The following is a 24,205-nucleotide window of genomic DNA, read 5'->3' as shown; positions in this document are numbered from 1 at the left end:
TTAATTAATAACCAAAATGGATATAAAGAAAGGAGTTTCAATAATTATAGAGTAAAGCAGCAGCTTGTCTAAAACACAGATACATACTGAACACCAACTTTTCACTTCTAAAAATATCTAAGAAACACTATCAAACTAAGTGGTATATACTTTCAAGCTTATTTTAGAAAAATTAATATTGATATTTTGAAAACAAATTTAAAACACAATGAAATTTCCATCTAAGCCAGGAAGCATCATGATCTGACTGCTTGGGAATCTTGAAATTAACATTTCTTGTTTTGAGGTAAATGGCTCATAAACATTACCTTTTCTGTAGGATTAACTTGTATCCTTCTAGTGATGTTCCCTCAGTGGCCTTGACTCTGACTGGATGACCAATAGCTAGGCAGCCCTGAGTTATCGCTCGGCTCAGGATCATTCCAGTCTTCCAATGAATAGAGAAGGGGGAGAAAGGTCTAAATAAGTTAAAAGAACCAGAAAATTCAACAATGTGTCACAAATAGTGAGGTCATTATGCCTGGATAAACCCGGATATTAACAGTTGCCAAAAGTGAAACACTACCCACAACTTAGCAGTCAGTGAGCCCTGCTCAGAATCAGTGATGTTCTGTCGGACAAGGGTGGCATTTTACAGTTCAGTGCAAAATAAAACAGACCTTGATATCTTCATTTGTCCTTTTTTTCTGTGCGTATTTCACAGTGCAGCAATTTGGGACCCATCACGTGTCACTTGTTATACTTTTAACTACAGAGCTTACTTGAAATATGTATGCACAGAAAAAAAGAGTGCAGTGAACTGAAAAGACTGAAACAAATCCTTAACCTTTGTACCAATTAAAAGTTTTACTCTGGGTCTAAATACCATGGGTTAAGCATTTTAAGGTGGTTTATGAACTGCTTTTGTTTTAAATGTTAGGATTCTCAGATAAGGAAATTGATTGAGAACATTGTTTGAATGGCCATTTAACAATTTTCTTACTTAGTGAATCAACACAGCATTTTAAATAAGTGACAACCACTTAGGAATTTATTTACACATATTGAGGATTTATGTCATGGAAACTTCTCTGTTAAGAACAGGTAAAATGATTTATTTTGAAAAAAAGGATAGAACTCTAAACCTTAAAAGATTTTCAAAATTGTTTTCTTTTAGCATGTGACTTTTAGTTCTCACATTTTTGTTGTGTGGAAAAGAACTACACAATGACTTAGGAAAAATATATTTTTCTAAATTTTTGTTCTAATAAGCCCTGAATGGAATCCTCTTTTGAACATGCCTGTCTATACAGAAAGGGAACTCCTTGGGGTAAGAAAAAAGAATCACCACTTATTAAGCACTTTTTGTATACCAGATTGTACGCTTGAACTTCACACGTATTTTCTCATTTAATCACCACAGCAACTGCGCAAGACAGGTGTGACTAACTTTATTTTATATATAAGAAAACTGTAGTTCAGTGCAGCTAAGTAACTTTCCCAAGGTCACACAAAGGATTCTAATTCTGATCTATCTAACTCCAAAACTCATACTGTTTGCATCAAGCATTTCAATTAGTTTAGGAAAATTTTTAGACAAGTACAGGTTTTCTGATATCATGAAATTCTATGAACAGATACCATAGAATTACAGAATATGAGATCTGGGAAAATAACCTTCCATATCAACTGGTCCAACTCTTTTACCAGAAGACTAAGGCCCAGATACGGTATGTGACTTACTTGAGGTCACATAAATGTTCAGTGGCAGTCCTAAAACTAAAACACTTCCATCAGTGCTCATAAATTGGTCAGATACAGAGCAGTGTTTTATATTACAGTGAAATGTCATAAGTTTTGAAGTCAGACAGACCAAGAATCTTTCCTCTACCAGCTACTAGCTTCAGTTTTTTCAGCTGTATAATGAAAACCTGCATAGTTTTTATAAGATTAAATGAGATAATAAATGTGTATAAGATGCTTAGCATACGTTTAACAAAATGGCAGGTATTATTACTAAATCAGAAATAAAACGCAGCTTAGGGCTAGTAGTTAATAGTCTCCAGGTTGGAAGCAGATTTAAGAAATATCTAATCTCATTCTGCCTTTGTCTATGAAGTGAATAATATTTCCTAGTACCTTTGTGTCTTAGTTACTCTATATTTTTGTTTTTAACTCCCAGAAAAGCAAAAATAAAAGTTAAGGGCAATCCAAAATTTCATATGAGAAAATAGTTTCAATCTCTCCTACCCCCTAAACTAAGTAGCAGCAAACTTGCCTGGGTGACTCTGCACCCATGGAAGTGCTAAAAAGAAGCAAAAATAGTCTCCAGGGAGGGGGCAAAGGGAGGCACAAGAAGGGTAGATATAAGCTGTACCATCTCTTTCCAGACGTAAATATTTGGTGGCAATTACAAAACGTCTTTCAATAGCAAGAGGGAAGAGGAGAACAATGATATGTTCTCAGTTTAAATCTGATTCAATAGTATAAGAATAAAGTTAAAAAAAATAGTGCCAATACACAGGAATAAAATATGTTAGGCATTGTTCACATTTTATACTCAGGGATTTCTTTTAAAACTATCCTTACTAAGACCATATGCCATCACTATACGGTGCTAATCCACCAAGCTCTGCGAACCTCAACAATGAAGACTAAGGAGCGGAAGCAAATGAGATTCAGACAAATCTCATGAAAATGGTGAGTCTGTAGAGTATACCTAAGCTCTGCGCTAGGTTTAAATACATTCTGCAGTATTAACTAATCAGCACGTCTAAAACTGAGTTGAATGCTCACGTCGGGGTCCTCCGCACTAGACAAACCAGAGCACAGATTCATGACAGTCAACAACCAATATGCTTTCACTTGCATGCTTGTGTGCACGAGGGCATCAGGAACTGGAGCAGCACAGTGAGCCCAGGAAGTTACTTAGGGAGAACAGACGTTCTTGGATACCTTTGTGATCAGCCACACGCTGGCTGCAGGACACAGGGTGGATGGTGCTATGTGAGTCCCGCTGCTCTCTTCACCACTTGAGAAATTCCACTTTCTGATGGAAACAGAGGCATGAAGGACAATATTGGGGTTCACCTATACCATGAGAAGAAGCATGTTTTTAACTTACAGTCTGAAAGTTAACCTTCCTCAACATACTTAACCAAAATAATCTAGAACATTATGTTTCTGATTGAGAAGGTCTCTTTTGAAACAGTAGTGTTCAATCCTATTAAACTCAATTCAATTAATATTTGTCGGGCACCAGCTCTGATAGGGAAGGCCCCGGACTGTGTGGTATGGGATATGATAAAACATTTTTCCTGCCCTAAATAAACTTACAACTGTAGAGGCGATAACACACACAATTTCATGTTAAGCTCCATATGTTTGATTAAATAGTGCTATAGTATGCAAAGAATGGTAGGCTCATTTCTGCAGGAGCAACAAAAAGTGAAGCATCTTGAAAGAGGTAACATCCAGACCAGGCCTTGAAGGATGAAAACAGTTTGACAGGAATAATGAAGAATAAAAAGGTATTCCAAGCAAAGGAAAATAGTATAATCAATGCACCTTAGCATTTATTGGTAGTCTCAAAAGGTAAATCTGGCCAAACTTAGAAGGCGTCAAGTGTAAGGCTATGGAGTTAGGTGTCAGGAGGGCTTTCAAGCAAAAGGGACTGGATTACAGAAGATTTAGAAAGGTTGACCTGGCAAGTGTAAACATAATGGATTGCAGAATGGAGAGATCAAATGCAGGGAGAACAGTTGAGAGTTTGTACAACCTCATAAGAATAAAGGGACAGGAGCTGAGACTTCAGTGACAGTTGTGGGAATGAATGGGAGGGGGCCGACTGGGGAGACACTGTATCTCTATCCCATGTGTTTAATCAGATGACAAACGCCAAACGTATTGTGCACCTTCTAGCGTTTCTCACTTAGACCTGATTGTCAAATTAACAGTCATTCATGTCATCTGTCAGAATTCTACTCCTTCATATTTAATAAACTTTATCTCCTAACTTATATGATCACTTTCCCTGAATAATCATGCTAACTTTTAAAGTGCTAATCCTTATTTGTATAGGATTATGGGAATATGCCAACTTATGCTTTAAACTTAGTAAATGATGTTGCTTCAATAACAGTTAAAATCCTTTTCAAATATTGAAAAGTCTATTCTAAATCTTTGCTAATCCTAGATATTTGTTGAGTAGCAAATGATTTTTTAAAAAAACAAAAGTTAAATAATAATTTAAAAGGTAATGTTTTACAAGTGTGAACAGGCAATAACAAAAGGGTATGACCAATATATTTGATAATTATTCCATAATTATCTATAATTATTCTACAATGGAAGATAGTTACTTCTCTAGAGAAGAAAATGTCATATGACTCCTATATGTGAAAATAAAAATTTAAAAATACAGCAACCCCACCACATAAGCAGATTTGATTTACAGCTCTTTGATTGTGTATTCCCCAGTTAGCCAGTAGTGGCTGATTCTGGAGGGGAATCCCCCGCAGTTTCTGAACAATGGTAAACTATATTCTACTAATCCATCCACCACAGGACACGGCATTTAAAGTAGCACTCTTAGTCAACCTCCTAACTCCAAGTTGCCATCACACTCAAAACTCTCCTCTGAAACTGGGAAGAAGATTGTTTTGACTGGAATGTCAGACAGAAGAATCGTACTGCCAACTGCTTCTTTGTACAGCACCTGCTGCCAGTGCCTAAATTCTTGTTATCTCCACAACATGGTTTAATCTTTTAACAGTTGGCTTATTGGTGAAGAGCGAAGGGGTCCTTTGTGTCTGTCTTGGGTTGGCACCCAGTATTAACACCATGCTGTTCTCTGAGAGATATTTTGCTGGACGGTTCCCAAGTGATTCCACATAGACCAGACAGAGCCAGGCCCACTAACTCAGCTTCATTTCCCGTTACTAAAAAAGAAAAATCCTGCCAAGTCTGGGGTTCTAACACACTTAAAACTGACAATGGCCATTAAATTCTCTTCATGATGTCACTTTCCTTTTTCTTTTTCATTTAATCTGATAGCTTTGTTGTAGATCAAATGTTTAGGAAGGTGGGGGAGATAAAAATTGGAATTCAGAAAAGAAAAGTGCTCGGACAACCTGCAACATAATATGCCATGTGTGTCTCTGAGTGTGTGTGTGTGCACATGTGTGTGTACATGTGTGCATTCACGGGCATGTGTATAAAAGCATTTATGTTGAGACAGGTCTCCAAATATATACCATAATGTATGTCATTAGAAACCCTTTTTAAGTCCTGTTGAGAATCAAAACAAGAAGCTTTCTTTTATTCTTTTGAATACCTATATACATAGCTTCCTTTAAATGACCATTATGATTTTGCTTGTCTGAAAAAACTGTGCTGATACAGACGATGCCAGTGATAAAAAAGATGCATACATGTACTGGGCCCGTTAAAGCTTCTTGTTTAATTTTCTTTCTCCAAATCGCCAATGAAAGTGGAGCAGACTTCAATATTCCTGTGCAATTTCAAAGTAATAAGGTCTTTTCCTACAGATCTACTGAGGAGCAAAATATAAGACAATGACATTTTTCTTGAAAGAAGGAGCTCATAGACCACAACCTTCATTCTAAACAAAGTGTTTACTACACAGAAACTTTCTAAGGTTTTTCCTTTTGACAGTAATTTTAGGACCAAGTTAAATAATTTACTATACAAATTAAAATCACACCTACAAGAAATGTTCTACAATCTCTTTCCTCATGTCCCTGATATTCACTCTTATTGTTTCCATTCTCTAAATCTATAGCTGATCAATCCACCCACCTCTAAGACCAAGAACTGGAAAAGCTGGGAAAGCAGAAAATATTAGCGAGTACCTAATTATGCAACCAAACAAGGGAAAATATCTAGGATCTAGGTGTGCAGTCCTCAAATAGATTCCAACTCTTGGTCTAAAAATAAGGAAGGGACTTGCAGTTTCATTTAAAGTTCTGTGTCCTATTCTAATGTCAATCAGTTCAAAATTTAAATTAAAATTTTTTATTTACTCCAGTACAAATTATGTGTAGGAAATATTATTTCTTGAGGACTTGCTCTCCAAAGAAATAGGACAGTAGAGAATTGTTTGCCTTTTCCTAGCCTCCTTTGTGACATACAGAATAACATATTCTGCTAACATCCATGACTGCTTAATTTACAAGTAAACTTGTAACAAACATGCCATAATTCTAAAATCATAACTTGGTGTTTTTCTTACTGTTTCCATACCAAAAGTTGTCACTAATGTGCTGCTTATGTCTGATCATACTAAAAGGATAGGATCGAAATCAGTTTCCTTTTCATTTTGACAGAATATATGACCTGCCAGACACCGGAGTATATTTTTCTGCTATATTTTCCCATAACCAGGTATTCCTCAAGCTATTCTTCTCATGAATCTTTTTTCTTTTATATTAACTACCATGAAGTTTGTCTCTCACCCACTTCATGGAAACATGTAATTTTATTTCCCATAAACTAGAGCAATGTAAAAATGTTGCCAATTTATGTAACAATAGAACGAAAGATGTGTTCACCAAAATTCTCCACTTGTAGTAGATTCCAAATCTTTTTTTAGAAATGGATAAAAGAGCAACAGGTTGTAATTGTCAGGGTTATATCTGTCTTCTACATTACTAATAAGGATTATATGTTCCAAATTTTTCTCTGTAGGAAGGGTTTTACTTGTCAATATGAGATTTAAAAGAACAGTCAGGGGTTGGGCACTGATATCTCTATCTCAAGCCAATTTTAAAACATATGCATCAGGAATATCAGCTTCTGCTCCCTCCTCTCTATCCCTGTTGTAATTCTCTTAGTGCCTTCTATACTGCCATGAGCATCAAGATTCTACAATAAAATTCCCTGTGGACATCCATCACCTCTGCCTGAATCTCTCTTTAAAAGTGCTCCTTTTCAGGTTATTAAATTGCTATTTCCAATGTACTGATCACCTCTCTGTATATAATCGGAGGCATTTTTCTGAAAGGATTTCAAAGGTTTCATAGCTAAGGGGCCATTTTTCTTTGAAAGATTCTCTTTACTATCCAGTTTATCAAATCTTTGCTTTCTTATACCACTATTCTGAGTAGACTGAAATTTTACTCAAAAAAACTTTCTTCTAAAAATACAATAGTGTATAAACTTTTAGGATGAGGTGTTTTCTGACTTTCACTGAATCATTAGAATGAATTAATAGTGATAAAATAACTGTGGATTCTTATTCTCTCATTTTTCAACATTAGAAAATATAGTTTTCTTTTAAAGTTCTACTTTGGCTTAAAATCAAAGAGAGAATCCTTTCTTGTTCTTTTCCTCTGACAACTCTCCACTATACATTCCCCCCCCCCCAGGTTTGACCTGCTTTCTATTGAATGAGTTAATTAACTAGTGAATTCAATTCCATTTAGCTAACTCTGAGTATCTAGATACTGTGGCAGAGACAAGAATGATCAGAATGCCCTTTGCCCTCTAGGTATTTCTAATCTGAAGGGCAGGAGTGGGAGGATAAGATAAGGACCTCCTGAGATATTTTCCTAGCACAGGATCAAATAAGATCTTGTCTCTGCTTGAATATTTGCAGTGGCTCCTTGTTTTCTACAAAACATCCAGTTGAATTAAGACCCTTTATGATATTGAGCTGCAAGAGCTGCTTGTATATTTTGGAGATTAACCCTTTGTCCCTTGATTCGTTTGCAAATATTTTCTCCCATTCTGAGGGTTATCTGTTTGTCTTGTTAAAGGTTTCCTTTGCTGCGCAAAAGCTTTTAAGTTTCATTAGGCCCCATTTGTTTATTTTTGTTTTTATTTCCATTTCTCTAGGAGGTGGGTCAAAAAGGATCTTGCTGTGATTTATGTCAGAGTGTTCTTCCTATGTTTTCCTCTAAGAATTTTATAGTGTCTGGCCTTACATTTAGATCTTTAATCCATTTTGAGCTTATTTTTGTGTATGGTGGTAGGAAGTGTTCTAATTTCATTTTTTTACATGTAGCTGTCCAGCTTTCCCAGCACCACTTATTGAAGAGGCTGTATTTTCTCCATTGTATATGCTTACCTCCTTTATCAAAGATAAGGTGACCACATGTGTGTGGTTTTATCTCTGGGCTTTCTATCCTGTCCCATTGATCTCTATTTCTGTTTTTGTGCCACTACCATACTGTCTTGATTACTGTAGCTTTGTAGTATAGTCTGAAGTCCAGGAGCCTGATTCCTCCAGCTCCGTTTTTCTTTCTCAAGATTGCTTTGGCTATTCGGGGTCTTTTGTGTTTCCATACACATTGTGAACTTTTTTGTTCTAGTTCTGTGAAATATGCCAGTGGTAGTTTGATAGGGATTGCACTGAATCTGTAGATTGCTTTGGGTAGTAGAGTCATTTTCACAATGTTGATTCTTCCAGTCCAAGAACATGGTATATCTCTCCATCTATTTGTATCATCTTTAATTTCTTTCCTCAGTGCCTTATAGTTTTCTGCATACAGGTCTTTTGTCTCCTTAGGTAGGTTTATTCGTAGGTATTTTATTCTTTTTGCTGCAACGGTAAATGGGAGTGTTTTCTTAATTTCTCTTTCAGATTTTTCATCATTAGTGTATAAGAATGCAAGAGATTTCTGTGCATTAATTTTGTATCCTGCTGCTTCACCAAATTCATTGATTAGCTCTAGTAGTTTTCTGATAGCATCTTTAGGATTCTCTATGTATAGTATTATGGCATCTGTGAACAGTGACACTTTTACTTCTTCTTTTCTGATGTGGATTCCTTTTATTTCTTCTCCTTCTCTGATTGCTGTTACTAAAACTTCCAAAACTATGTTGAATAATAGTGGTGAGAGTGGGCAACCTTGTCTTGTTCCTGATCTTAGAGGAAATGGTTTCAGTTTTTCACCATTGAGAACGATGTTGGCTGTGGGTTTGTCATATATGGCCTTTATTATGTTGAGGTAAGTTCCCTCTATGCCTACTTTCTGGAGGGTTTTTTATCATAAATGGGTGTTTAATTTTGTCTAAAGATTTTTCTGAATCTATTGAGATGATCATATGGTTTTTATCTTTCAGTTTGTTAATATGGTGTATCACATTGATTGATTTGGGTATATTGAAGAATTCTTGCATTCCTGGGATAAACCCCACTTGATCATGGTGTATGATCATTTTAATGTGCTGTTGGATTCTGTTTGCTAGTATTTTGTTGAGAATTTTTGCATTTATGTTCATCAGTGATACTGACCTGTAGTTTTCTTAATATCAAAAAAACAAACAACCCATTCCAAAAATGGGCAGAAGACCTAAACAGACATTTCCCCAGAGAAGATATACAGATTGCCAAAAAAACACATGAAAGCATGCTCAGCATCACTAATCATTAGAGAAATGCAAATCAAAACTACAATGACGTATCACCTCACACTGGTCAGAATGGCCATCATCAAAAAATCTACAAACAATAAATGCTGGAGAGGGCGTGGAGAAAAGGGAACCCTCTTGCACTGTTGGGGGGAATGTAAATTGATACAGCCACTATGGAGAACAGTATGGGGGTTCCTTAAAAACTAAAAACAGAACTACCAGATGACCCAGCAATCCCACTACTGGGCATATACCCTGAGAAAACCATAATTCAAAAAGAGTCATGTACCACAATGTTCACTGCAGTTCTATTTACAATAGCCAGGACATGGAAGCAACCTAAGTGTCCATCGACAGATGAATGGATAAAGAAGATGTGGCACATATATACAATGGAATATTATTCAGCCATAAGAAGAAATGAAATTGAGTTATTTGTAGTGAGGTGGATGGACCTAGAGTCTGTCATACGGAGTGAAGTCAGTCAGAAAGAGAAAAACAAATACCGTATGCTAACACATATATATGGAATCTAAAAAAAAAAAAAAAAAGGTTCTGAAGAACCTAGGGTCAGGACAGGAATAAAGATGCAGACGTAGAGAATGGACTTGAGGACATGGGGAGAAGGAAGGGTAAGCTGAGACAAAGTGAGAGAGTGGCATTGACATATACACACTACCAAAAGTAAAATAGATAGCTAGTGGGAAGCAGCCACGTCGCACAGGGAGATCAGCTCCATGCTTTGTGACCTCCTAGAGGGTTGGGATAGGGAGGGTGGAAGGGAGATGCAAGAGGGAGGGGATAGGGGGATATATGTATACGTATAGCTGATTCACTTTGTTATACAGCAGAAACTAACATAACGTTGTAAAGCAATTATACTCCAATAAAGATGTTAAAAAAAAGTACACACACACACACATACACACACACACACATACACAAAAGACTCTTTATGATATGATACCAACATTCTCAGTGAAATCTACCTTTCTCTCCATTCTACTCTAAAGTGACCTAAAATATGCCCAAACTTGGAACACTGTTTGACTTCAAATCATGCAAAAAATGTTGTAAGAGGAACAGCACCAAATTCAAAGTCATTATAAATGGTACGGAATGGATGCAATGGGGGTATCAAAGCCAGAAACATCATATCTGGTTTGGGCATGGTGTTGGGGTAAAGAAAGACTTCATGAAGCAGGCACAAATCAGGTAAGGTTAGAATGATGGGCAGGATTTCAATAAACATTTATTGAATGCTTACTATATGCCAGACACCATGCTAGGATATGGCACAAGGGTGACAGAGAAGGTGGGGGGTGGTGACAAAGAAAGAGAGGTTGTTGGGCTTCCCTGGTGGTGCAGTGGTTGAGAGTCCACCTGCCGATGCAGGGGACACGGGTTCGTGCCCCGGTCCAGGAAGATCCCACATGCCGCGGAGCGGCCAGGCCCGTGAGCCATGGTCGCTGGGCCTGCGCATCCAGAGCCTGTGCTCTGCAAATGGAGAGGTCACAACAGTGAGAGGCCCGTGTACCGCAAAAAAAAAAAAAAAAAAAAGAAAGGTTGAATTCCAGGCAGAGGGACGCACATGGGTATAATAACAGAAATCATGAAGTGCTCAGAAAACAACAAATGAACAATCTAGCTTGGCTAACACCCAAAGAACATATTAGAGAATAGTGAACCTTGAAAGAGATTACAGCTAACTTTTAAAAATCATTCATCAACATGTACTGTGCACTTGCCCTACATTCAAGACTTTGTTCCAGCACTCGTGAATACAAAGATGAGTAAGACATAAAATCTGTGTACAGAGAATTATCAATTTAGTGGAGGAGAAAGACACAAATGCAAATGCTGATACCAAAACACAACCTCTAAGAACAATTCTCAAAGGACAATAAGTTCTGAGAACACAAAATAATTCGAGGCTAAGTCTCTCTGGAGGATCTGAGAGGGCTTCGTGGAAGAAGAGGAAGTTGAAGAAAGCCTTAAAAAGCAAGGAATGGTAATGGCGGGGGTTGTATCCTAGCAAAGAACAACACATGCCATGGCACAAGTAAAGCAAAGTGTAAAGCATGTAGGGGACCCAATTTATTAGCTCCGACTGTAGCGTAGGCTACAACAAAGATCAAGAAGATTGGAAAGACAAGTTGAGAGTGGGGAAAGATTGGAGAAGAATCATGGAGATCAATGAAGGCCAGATGAGGATATGGAAATTTAATAGGCAACAGCCAGGCATACAAGTTTTTGAGCAGGAAGATAATGTTACAGCAAAAAACTAAACAGGAATGTCAACAGGATTGGAACTATGGCAAATAAAACTTAATGTCAGATGAATAAAAAAGGCATTATTCTTAGTGCACCATTCAACTTATATTTATTTTCTACATTTGCTCAAAAACAGGATTAGAAATCATTGTTTGTTTTATTCTATTTTTATAATTATACTATTTAGATTCACATGCACTTTGAAACAACTAATATTTTCAGTGTAAATTTTGACATAAAAGACTGAATGGGCAACATGGAGAACTTTAAAAAGAGCATGTTGGGACAATGTGTCTTTTGCATTGTCTCTTACAAAGAAAGGGCCCAGACTAGTTAACAGAAAGCCCTCCTTTCTTTGGGCATCCCTACCTCTGTGGGTGCCTTTTGGTTTTTGGTTTCATGAATTCAAAAACTAAAAGTTATGCAGCTGAAATGAACAACAACCCTACATAACTTACCAGCTGAGAAAAACAAAAGAATTATTCCTTTTTTTGGAGATAGGTTTAAAATGCTTTTCACAGCTCAGTGCAAGAAGAAAATTCCTTACTGGCAGGATAAGTTTCTAAATATAAATTAATAAAGAGACCTTCTAGATTGAGTTGTTATGAGTTGGGTTCTCTGAAGAACTCATGTTCCTTAGAGACATTGACCCACAGAGCAAATAGGTCAGATCCTAAAGTATAAAGATTTAACAGCCATCTTGAAGAATTTCTTAAACAAATGCAACTTATTAATATAGTTGATATAAAGAAAATATGCTAACGATAGTACTTAAATGATGTGATTCAGGTAGAATTTTTTCAAGTAGAAATACTATATATTGGTTCAGGTTTTTTTTTTCCCCCTATTCTTTTTCAAACTCTTTTCCCATTTTGGTTATTACACAATATTGAGCAGAGTTCCCTATGCTATACAGTAGGTCCTTGTTGGTTATCTATTTTAAATATTGCAGTGTGTACATGTCAATCCCAAACTCCCAGTCTATCCCTCCCTCTAACCCTTCCCAATACTGGTCCAATACTTCCCAATACTTAGTTAACAGGAAGTAATGTATAATACTTGCCCCTAACATTTGTAAAATAATTTACAGTGTTCAAAAACTTTCACAAATATCTACTCAGTCACCATGTATTGACTGAGTGTCCAATACATAAAATACACTTATTCAGAACAACAAATAATTCTGACCTTGTTCTGTAGGAAATGGTTCTCCAAGTCCACCTTTTCAAATTGATCAGGTATCTGTTGACTGACGCCATTGAAATTAATTGGAAATCCCTCACAAACTTCCCAACTAAGAAAATAAAATATTTAATTGTTCTTGTTAGAATAAAATTAGTTTAATTTTAGTACTCTTTAGCATAATAATTTATGCATCTTATACTCTTCTAGTGAGAGAAAAACCAGTGTATAGTCCATAGTCTTTTTAAATGGAAATTTGTAAAGTATCTTTGTATTTATCATTGGGAAAGGGAAGGCTTTAAATTTTTCCCTTACAATTACTTTTAATACTGGGGGGGGGATTCTATGCCTAATTGATTATTAATAGAACAAAGACACAAAAAATAATTTTTAATCTTACAGAATCACTCATGGTGGAGACCATCATCATTATTAAAATTACAGTCTAAATACACTGGTCTATAAATAATAAAGGATGCTTTTATAACGGTTATGTTAAGAACATTAGTTTGGTATTTTTAAGAGTCTTTTAAGAGGCAGCACGTTCTAGAGGGTACATGGACAAACCACAAACTGGAAGGGTTGGTCTCATTCTTAGCTCAGCCAAATCACTTATTTTAAAAGTGAGCCAATTCTTATCCTAAAGAAAATCACCTAGATCAACGCTGATATGTTAAGATATACCATATAGCATGCTATTCAACACAAAACAGTTCTGGGAATGGTGATAGTATTTTTTTTTCAGTAGTCTGAGAAATATAAATGAGAGTATGATGACGACTAAGATTTCCAATGATCCGCTTGAGAGTATGCAAAGAAAATTCAAATGGAATCCAAAAATTAAGTAAATTATCTTCAAATTAGTTTGTGCTCAATAAGGGAAGTTTCACATTGTTATACTTAGGGAATTAGATCTAATTTAAATCCATTCATTAAAACAGTATTCATTGCAATTAAGGAAGTAAAATTAAGAAGCAGTACATAAATTAAAAATTAAACTCCTAACTAAAGACTGAAGTGAAAGGCAAGTCTAACAGCTTAGAGAAAGATTATTGCATGTGAAATAAATCTTCTCATAAGTGAAAATGCTTATAAAAAAGAGTGCTGAGTTATTTTCTGTCTATAAAGAGAGAAAGACAAAACATTATAATCTTGTCTGGAAAGTGCAGGCAATCATTGGGGGATGGAGAAGACCAAAGAGTCTGTCTTTCTAGACATATTTAGCAATAGGTTGACACTAGCTAGACTGAGTGACCTCATCAGACTGCTTTTCATTCTCTGGATCTGCCCTCCATTTCAGCCTTTTTACCTGTATATTAAGGAAAGTTATAATTTGTTAAATTACAAAATATTAAAGCTAGATGGGACCTTATAGATACATCACCTAATCCAACATGGTATCAGTATCATGCTGCAATGTCCAATATGGTAGCCACTAGCCACATATTCCAACTTAAATTAAAATTAATTTAATTAAACAAAATTTAAAATTCAATTCCTCAGTCACACTAGTCACATTTCAAGTGCTCAATGTCATAAAGTTTGTTTCCATCATCAGAGAAAGTTCTATTAGACAGCGCTGGATAGAGGTTAAGCCCTTAGTTCTTAAGAAAGACAATCTGGGTTAGAATCCTAGCTCTATCACGTACAAGTTGTGTGACTGGGCAAATGACTTTGCCCTTCCATGGCAGAGTTTCTGTCTCCTTAAAATGGAGTAATAATAAGCTAATAAGCAGTGATGGGATTAAAATAATTGTTTTGAGGATGAAATAGGTTCTTACCCAATTCATTTAGAGCTGTGCCTGGCCTACGGTCAACACTCAATAACTGCTGGGTTTTATTATTAACCCACAGGAAACTGACACCCATGTGCTCACAGACAGTCATGAGCAGATAATGGGGTTAGTGCCCAGATCTTCTTTTTTTTAAAAAAATGTTATTTATTTATTTTGGCTGCACAGGGTCTTAGATGCAGTATGAGGGATCTTTAGTTGCGGCACGCGGGATCTAGCTCCCTGACCAGGGATCGAACCCGGTCCCCATGCACTGGGAGCACAGAGTCTTAACCACTGGACCACCAGGGAAGTCCCAGTGTCCAGATCTTCTAACTCCTGCTCTTCTTACTATGCCACCAAGCCTCCAGCATATTGCTTTTGTTTTCAATTTATCATCATCAAATGAGATGCTTAAACATGAACACTCATATGAGAAAACATATTAATATTTTAATTATTCCATTCAAAACTATTAATTTAGAAACATCCACTAAAAACAATTTTTACATTTCAAATAAAATCATTACCTTTGCAAAGCAGAAAGTATACTATGCTCATTGCCCCATATGTTTTTTAAAACTCAAGGAAAATTAATAAGTCTTTTAAGTACTAGCTCATTATATCATGAAATAAGTCAATAAACTAAATAATTGCTTATTTAAGATGATTTAAAGAACAACTTTTAGTGTTTAAATCTCACTCTGGGAAAAATGAGTTAGGTGATTCAGATTGCTTTAACTGAACACTTGTTAATTTACCTGTCACATCCCAGTAGCAGAACAGCATTAGGATCCAAGAAGGTTTTATATGCGACTGTAATGCCACCTCTGGCAAATGCAGTCACCTGGTCAAAGGTCAAACCCAAAACAGGGTTTAGTGGAGATCTGAAAAATGGAAAAAACATCAAATCTATCTGCAAAATTATACAAACACTGAAATTTGAGTACATATAAACAATAAAACATACCATATCCATGTCTAATAAAATCCAGAAATAAGTGAATTTCCTATTACACAGCACTATTGTTGGTATCCTATACTTATACCTGACACGCACATTTTAGTTTATTTGTTTGATTTATAATATGTGAAGGATAGTTGCAACACATGTAATTTTTAAAAATAATTTCAATAATAAAAGCGAAGTATTTAGTTGAGAAAAACAACCAACTGTCATTCCTATAATGTTCATTTTTCATGTATAACTACAATGCAATACACCCATGGTGATCTTTGGAGCTTATAATCAAATTAATCCTTCATATTTGGCTACAAACAACTTTTTTTTTGTGAGCTCACTGAATACTATGCTGATTTGATTTGTCATATTACATACTGTTAGGTACATTGTTTTAAGTTAATTTAATTATATGAGAATTAAAATCAAATGGAAAACAGATCTTAAATAAAAAGAATGGCCACTATGTCAATTATGAGCCATTTTGTTTTTGAAATTGGTGACAAACACTTGCTCTTCAACTTTAGAATCATAGGACTCAATCACATCACCTGTGTAGTATTGCCAAAAATATTTAAACTGAATCTAATCATGAGAAAACACTCACACAAGTCTAGAATGTGGGACATTCTACAACAAAAGTGCCTGAACTCTTCAAAAAGAAAACCAATGTCATGAAGAATAAAACAAAAGATGGTGGAATAGTCTACATTACAGAGAACTAAAGAAAATAACTAAATGCAACAGATGAAGCTTATCTGGATACTGGATTACAAAAAAAGCTCTAAAGCAGATTTTGGGTAGTATGAACATAGATTACATATTAGACAATATTATATTATTGTTGACTGTGTTAGATATTATACTGTGGTGATAGAGAGAACATCCTGTTCTTCAGTTATGTGACCTGTAGCATTTAGGAGTAAAACTTCATGATTGTGTGGAATTAATTCCAAACAGTTCAAAAGAGAGAGAAAGGAGACATAAGAGAGGTAAAACAAATATGGCAAAATCCTTAAATTGCTGAACCTAGGTGAAGGATATATAAATCTTCATTGTATCAAATTTTCTGTAGATAGGATATTTTTCAAAATAAAAATTGGGAGAAAAACAATTAAAGGACTCAAAATAGAAGGAGATATTGGCAAAATCATCTTTTGCAAACGAGTAACCTTACCCCCCATATCAACATATATTAGACATGTTAGAATTACTCCCTGAAAATGAATATCATTTACTTAGTACATATTGCACATTTTCTCAATTTTATCCTTTTCTCAATATATTTTAACTAGATGGAAATAACTTTTTTGACATTAATTTAGAAGTTTCAATAGTAGCAAAATGCTATAATGGTTCCCTAATGCCTCATATTGGATTCAAAACCAGAAAAAAATAATACATTATGCTATTAAAATAGCTATGATATACAAACAAATATACACACTTATAAATTCCGCCAACTACAATCCTCAGTTGATTTTAGAATATTCCAGATACTTAGTAATTTTTGTTACTTCACAAATATGATCCAATTAACCAAGAACAAGTGTTTGATCATATTAAAATACTGTATTATAGCAAACATCATTAAAAACATCATAATTAGTCAGTCACTGCTTTCACTTTAACAATGATATTTAAGAAGAAATTATTAGATACATTTTATTAAAGCCTTTCCTTGTAATTGGAAGAGCTTGCTAAATTATACAAGAATTCTTGCCGCTTTAAAATTCATCGCTATTTTTATCATTGTAAAAATAATTCTCACAATGTAATTAAATTATATTTTGAAATCTGCCTATAGAAGAAGCACCATTCCTTACAGATATTTTTTTAGTTTTATAAATTACACAGCATAAGATACTAGTAAGCATTTTAATTTTACTCTAATGGGACAGATGAAAGATTTTGTAATATGCTACCCACAACAAATCCTACCCATGTCTCCCAAAACCTGCATGGATTTCTGAGTAGATTAGTTCTCTTTGAAATTTTGACTATTAGAATATACAGTAAATCTAATCATCTCCTAGTTCTGTCTATGCTATTTTTGTTAAAATTAGTGTATAATCAATTATATTCTACAAGCAATATTTCCCCTATTCTGTTCTACAGATAAAGAGCTAAAAATGAAACAAAACAAAAAGATTAAAAGTAGACAGAAAAGTGTGTTTAAGTTTCCTGACAAGCAGCTTCAGAGTTCATCTGGATGTGTCCTGTCAAAATATGCATAAATTTCCACGATATTCCACACAACAGCCAGGCTCATCAGTGCCTGTAGACTGAAGCCTTTTTCTTTTCTTGGGAACACAGATAATTTTATGCAGGAATTTACCAATCTACAAAAATTTACACAATGCTCAGTAATAACCAGTAATTATTGTGGGATAATGTAAGGTGCTTTTGAGGAACATAACTTTGATAGGATAGAGTTTACAAGCTTTACCAATTTATCTTTGGCTGTCCTGTCATTGGAGCTTAAAAGGTTAAGACTTTATTTGTGAAAACATAGAGAGATAGTGGGGAATCATGTTGTCTACAGCTTCATAAATCTTGCTTAAGATCCTTTTCAATTACCATCCATTTCTCCTTTAAAAAGGGACAAAAAAATAGAGGAGTGGAAGCAGGTCAGGGCAGTGTGCGACAATGACAGTGTGATGGGCTTGGGCCCCCGTGGCGTTTCCATCTGCTATCATTAAGGTGACTACTCAGACATGAACAAATCCCACTTGCTGTGCTGACAGGCAGACTTCAAGAACTATGACAAGGCATTAAGACAGAAAGTCAGGGGGGTGGGGGAAAGAGAGAGAGAGATGTCATATCCCACAAACAATACTGCCTCACAAAAAAAAAATGCCCCTGGAATTTTATTGGAATTCAAAATAAGTTTTTTTTATAAAGGGTGCTACTTGGCTTCTCAACTCTCCTTTTAAATTAGCTTGTCCCAGAAAGATTGAGAATAAACACCTTGCTCCTACCTGTATGCTTTACCATAAGAGACCCAAATTTTTTGCTCATTCTTCAGCGAAAGTGGATTCTTAATTTCTTGACCGTACTCGTCGAAAAGCCGGATTGAAGAAAAATTGAGGCCTGGTGGGTTGATGGAAGAACCTTGAAGTCTTCGATGAATCTTGAAAAGTAACTGGTGGTGGGGAGGGGTGTGGAAATGAAGAAGAAAAAGAAATAACGTAAAATGTGAACACCTGTGATAAACTGTCTCTACTCCGTAACAGATGAAGTCCAAACAAATGATAATTAAATTCATACAGAATGTTAAAAGAAGTGTGAAATGATGGCAATGTTTAGCTCGGTGTAAAGTAACAAAATGAGCATGGGCTTTTAACCAGCAGGGGGTGCCACAGGCTCGTGATTGAGCTCTGACCCCTTGGCACGGGGACGGAAAGCAGATGTGACAGTCTTACAGAAAGAGCATTTAGCTTCTACACACGGTACCGGTCCTCTTTGATAAGGGTTATGCTTTTCTTGTCTGAGCTACACATTCTGTTGGGTCCTTCCAGGGTACGTTCAAGTTTTACAATCAGCAATCTCCCATCACCGAGACTAACCTCAGGTAACCAACGGTGGAACAATCCACCACTGACAGGACTGCAAAAATAAACATGACTTTCCGGCTTACGCCAGCCAATTCACTTAGAAGACCTCTTCCTGGATGTATTAATTAAGAGCTCTGCAGAAGCTTGCGAGCGGCTTCAATAGTGGATGTTTTCAAGTTTTAAATAAGATGTAATCGAAGTGTGAAGTATGAAATGCTATCATTTAATATGTTAAATAATAGCATTGTCTGTGTTTGCTTCTTATACTTAGAATCTCTAAATTATCAAGATATTTCTAACTGAAGGCATATTTCAAATAAAAGTAAATCCGGCTGAACCGTGTTGCACATGGACTTTTAAAAGATATTTTTCATCATTATCTGTCACCTTTGAGTGTTTAGGCCTCTGCTCTTTCCCGCTCTGTGCCCCAACTATCCATCACTCTGTTTTCCCCCCAGCCTTCTGTCACAGGCTTCCTTTTCTTCTCTGCCTTGTCAGTTCTTGTGTCTCTCAATTTCTTGTTACTCTGTAATCTCGGCAGGGATGTGGATATAGTTGTAGCCTTTTCTTGCCTAGCTGCTGTTCAGGGTGCCTTTTTTGCTCCTTCTATTAATTCCCATTGAAGGTATATTGAGACGTGCTAAATGCCGAGGCCCAGAGAAAAGGAAAGGTGCAAGCCTGTCATATATCTCGTTTCCTCACCTATTGGCTGTAAACTCTTTACCGAGTAAAATATTTTCTATGACCAGCAACTATATCTATAGAAGGCTTAAGGCTTAGGCTTTGCCCTAATTAGGGATAAATAATCTTATCTCCAACTTCATCAGCTTTATGTTGTTTCTATCAGCTCTGCACTGACCAGATATTTTAGCCTTGAGCATCAGAAGGGCTGAAAATGATGATACATCTTTCCCTTCATTAAAGTTAATACTTTTCATCCAGCATAGCCAAGTCCTTTGAGTTAAAAATAATGATTACTATTCTCTTTAGGAATATAATAGGCAACGTGTTAGAATAGTAAAAATCTGTGTTTTGTTTTTTCACTGGAACCACAAAAAGGTTTGAAATCCATGGACTGTATTTATAAAGCCCTACATTTATTTCTGTGTGGTCTCAGCCCTTGAGCTTATTTTTTGTGGCTTTGCTATTATTGCAGAAAACAAGTAATGTTGATCATTTTTTAAATCACAGTGATTTTGCTTTATAGGCATCTCCTTTTTTGTAAAGGGAGAAGATATAAAAAATTTAAGGCCTGATCCAGGAGAGAAATAAGCACACAAAGAACAGGAGTGTGTGGTAGAAGGGATGTGAACACCTGACCACTTAGCCAAATTCACTTTCACAGGAGTTGCATTGCAATCTCTATTTTCTCAACTTGGCAACACACTGCATTTTAGGTGTTCAAAGATGAGCATGCGACAGCCTACAGGAGGTAAGGCCTCAATGTCTTTCATCTCTAGGTCATTGGTGAGGGCTGGGCTATAGTGACCAAAAACAGTGATAATCTTCACCCATTTATCTTTAAAGTTGTCATCACCAGGCCTTTATAGGATAAGAATTTGTTCAGGGACCTGAGAAGAGTGTGAAACATCTTAGGCTAGTGATTGAGACAAGTGTGCACCAAGGGAACAGTCGTCTTTGGGTGTCACAAGGGCTCTCCCAAAAAGCTTTATAATGCCCCTAGTTAAAGGTTTTCCCCCGATTTTCTTGCATAGAGATGCAAACCACAGATCAATTTCAGTGTGCCATTAGCCAACAAAAGCTTTCTACAGAATAATATCTTCCTGTGTAATCTAACATAAATTCCATCTTCAATTTTTTATATGAACCAAAAAGGACAATATTCTAATGTGGAAAAGAGGAATTTACAGGTAGAGCATTCTAGGAAGCCTTCTGTATCATGGTGATGTGTATAGTCAGGGATGTGATGGTAAAAGAAAACCAGCCAAGGCTCTTTATCATTCCCTCTCTAATCAATCAAGGTAGCACTTCCCATCTCTTCTGAGCTCAGCTAGTGATCGGATGATCAGCTTTTGTGACTGACTGTGAAGTCCAGGTAATGGATACCACCAGGGAGAGGTAAGTCTGAGGGTACTGAACCGAAGGGGGGAAAAACGGAGCAAGTTTCTGAACAAAGGTCAAGTAACAGAGCCCAAAACACTGGTGTGCGCTCAGGCGAATAACCCCAATTTGTAAACAACAGGGTATTCAGTGGTCTTTCATGCAAGACAAAGACCCAAAATAAAGACCCTGAACATATTGGTTCTGCTTGAGAAACATCCCAATTGTCTGGAAAATAGGAAAAGGTAAGAATGCCTAAGATAAACCATCTGGACTTGCTCACAACGAGCACAGGAGAAGACCAAGGCTGTGTGTTAGTTGCTCAGGGTCTAGGGCTTGGAAATACCCTAGACGCAGAACACACCCTCCACTGGAAATCATGTCACTTCTTTTCAATGTGTAAACAAGAGGTCAATTCCAGAGTCCAGTGTAGACAGATTTTCAAATAAAAGCATAATGAAGATTAAGATGCTATTAAGTAAGAGGTCAGGAGTTAATACTATACTAAAGCTGAGAACCTCCGGAATCCAGGAGTCAAGCTTGAAACTATACATCTTTACAGATCAGCAAACGATTCATCTTTTCTGAACAACTTTAAAAATGTAATTGTCTAAATTAACTACAAGTAACTTGGAAGGTGCTCACAGTCATAAATGAATAGTCAGTAAACTCACTCTTTCCATCATATAGCCAGTTTGAATTGGGCTATTGGGCCCCAGATCTTTTTCACTGATACAAACAGAGATCTCTCCAGTGTCTTTACCATTTTCAAATATCTGAAAAATAAGCACATTCAAAATTAAAAATAAATACACGCACACATATACATACATATAAATACATATATAAACACAAGCAGTCCTGATTTTGCACAGTACAGTGCCGACTGAAACTCACGCATATGGTTAACTGTGTAAAGCAAAGACGGCCGGTATGAGCACATGCGAGTAATTGGCAATGAAAAGCAACAGGACTAGAATAGCATAAAGGAAGTCCCTTGATTCTCCTTTTGGTTTCAGTGTCCTTAACCTGACTGTCATTCCCTGCAATCTTAAAATAGAAGGAAACACAGACATTAAAGGAGGAATCACTGACTACACCGAATGCTTACATGGGGCAAGCGTCAGGGAAAGGTCAGCTAGCAACCAATTAACTAGCTCATGTCATTCTTTTTGAAGAACATAAAGCCATCAATTATGTAAGGAATGTTTAATTTATATTTAAAATATATCAGTGTTCAGCTCATCTTTTGACTCACTGAAAGGAAATCCAACCTGACAAACGTATTGCATAAAGGTACAATGAAAACCATCCATTTTAAGTGCATATAAGCAACAAGTTGCTGAGAACAGAGATAAAATTCAGAACATTGCATTATGCAATGCTCATCTGGAAAAAGAAAATGCTAGCTAATGTTCTGGTCAAAGGTATCCAAATAAACCAGTCCCAAAGGAAGCCTCCACTAGAGTGAACACCGTCCTCTGACCATGCTGAGGGCCCACATGGGGTGCGTCATTCACCAGGCAAGAGAGAACGCAGGCCGATAGAGGCTTGATGAGTAACGTAAATCCTTGCTTTTTACTGTATTTTTTTCTCAAAAGTTCTTTTCTTCCCTTTCTGATAGACCTATCACATCAGAGTAACCATTTTATTTATTTCTAGTGCTATCTCCAGAGAAGATAATTTGGGAGAATATTTTATTTAAATATAAGAAAGAAAACCATCTGTTTTACTTTTGAGACAGTTTGAGAGTTATTTAATTAGTCCTAACCTGGTTTAGGAAATAATGTGCTTCAATAGCACTTCCTCAGGCTTTAGGCAAAAAAAAAAAAAAAAAAAAAAAGGTTTAAAAAAAGAGTAACAATGTTTAAGAACGGTGGGATTTTCTCCACTCTGTGCTTTTCATGGTACTGACAGCCTAGTGGAGATGGTACAGCTGTCAGCCTTGGAGCATTGATGCTCCACACTCTACAGTAGCTTTTGCTAAAGGGGATTTTTTAAACCTCTTTTCTGAGAAAAGATACAATTCTGAGCAAGAAATCTCTCTACTTTAGCCAGGAACTTTGTAAACCCAACTGTTGCCTACAAACCTATGGGAAATAATGTGGGAGGAGAAGCTTACTGTCCCAACGATCTCTTCAGGGCCCTCTTAAACAACAGAGCCATTTAGCAATTAGGTTCACAATTCTAGGCGGATCGCATTCTGCAAGGTTAGTGTTGACAAAGCCTCGGTTTGGAGAACTTATTGATGTTCCTTTGTCAAGACGTGCTAGATGTGGAACTGGAGTGCAGCGAATTATATTCTAGAAAATAGCTGTGTGAGTGCTGTCAAACTGAGAAAGCAAATAGGACCTGGACAACACCTAAGACCTTCATTAGCTTACTGCCTTCTTCACTACTGTTAATAAGCCTTCCCTTCTATGTCCAGAAAAGAGTGTTCTCAAGAAAAAAAAAAAAGGCTCTGGCCTCTAAAAGCCCTATGAGGGCATAAGGAAAAAAGAGGTGCTTTATTGTTTAAGTAAAGGTTTAGGTGTTTAAGTGAAAGAAATCTGCCCTCCACTAGTCATTCATATAATGTTTTTTTTTCTGTATTTCTACAAAAGTAAAAATTCCCCAAGCCGAAATTCTAGGACATTCTGCTTTTCTTAAGGCTCAGCTCCTATTTTCAAGGTCTGTATCACTATGACCATTTTTTTTTAATCTAAGTATTCTATTTTTTTCTTCCTTTGCATGAGAAGTATTTCTATTTCTATTGTCCAATGTCTAAACAAAGATAGCTCTCTAAACAGAGTTTATATAGGAAAATAAAAAATAGTCTACCTTTATTTTCCTGCTGCCTAACCCTTGGCTTAAGAAAAACCAACTGCTTCCTAGTGGCTATCTGCATGCCATTACCTCCTTATAGTTCTAAAACTAAATTCTCACCCTTGAAGTAGGGTGATACAAAAAGCCAGCTAAAGGCTAGTCTTGAGTCCCTAGCTGAGGAGTAATGCAATAGAATCTAAAAGAAAAAAAAGGGGGGGATCCAGATCCTTTCAAAA

General features: G+C 36.3%; 1 protein-coding gene across 1 annotated transcript in view; it reads right to left on the bottom strand.

The window, feature by feature from the left end:
• The window catches only part of DCDC1 (doublecortin domain containing 1), a 456,279-nt gene that overhangs the window by 178,815 nt on the left and 253,259 nt on the right, over positions 1–24,205 (bottom strand). Inside the window, exons 11-16 of the mRNA XM_067749533.1 lie at positions 21,839–21,940; positions 18,528–18,691; positions 15,347–15,472; positions 12,820–12,925; positions 2,935–3,069; positions 309–427 (exon numbers count right to left, since the gene is read on the bottom strand). Of these exons, the coding sequence (XP_067605634.1) occupies positions 309–427; positions 2,935–3,069; positions 12,820–12,925; positions 15,347–15,472; positions 18,528–18,691; positions 21,839–21,940 (752 nt within the window). The remainder of the gene's footprint in view (positions 1–308; positions 428–2,934; positions 3,070–12,819; positions 12,926–15,346; positions 15,473–18,527; positions 18,692–21,838; positions 21,941–24,205) is intronic.

Source organism: Pseudorca crassidens, chromosome 9, assembly GCF_039906515.1.
Source record: "Pseudorca crassidens isolate mPseCra1 chromosome 9, mPseCra1.hap1, whole genome shotgun sequence".
NCBI lineage: Eukaryota > Metazoa > Chordata > Mammalia > Artiodactyla > Delphinidae > Pseudorca > Pseudorca crassidens.
The sequence above is the reverse complement of the archived record's forward strand: the minus strand, read 5'-3'. Positions and strand labels throughout refer to the sequence as shown.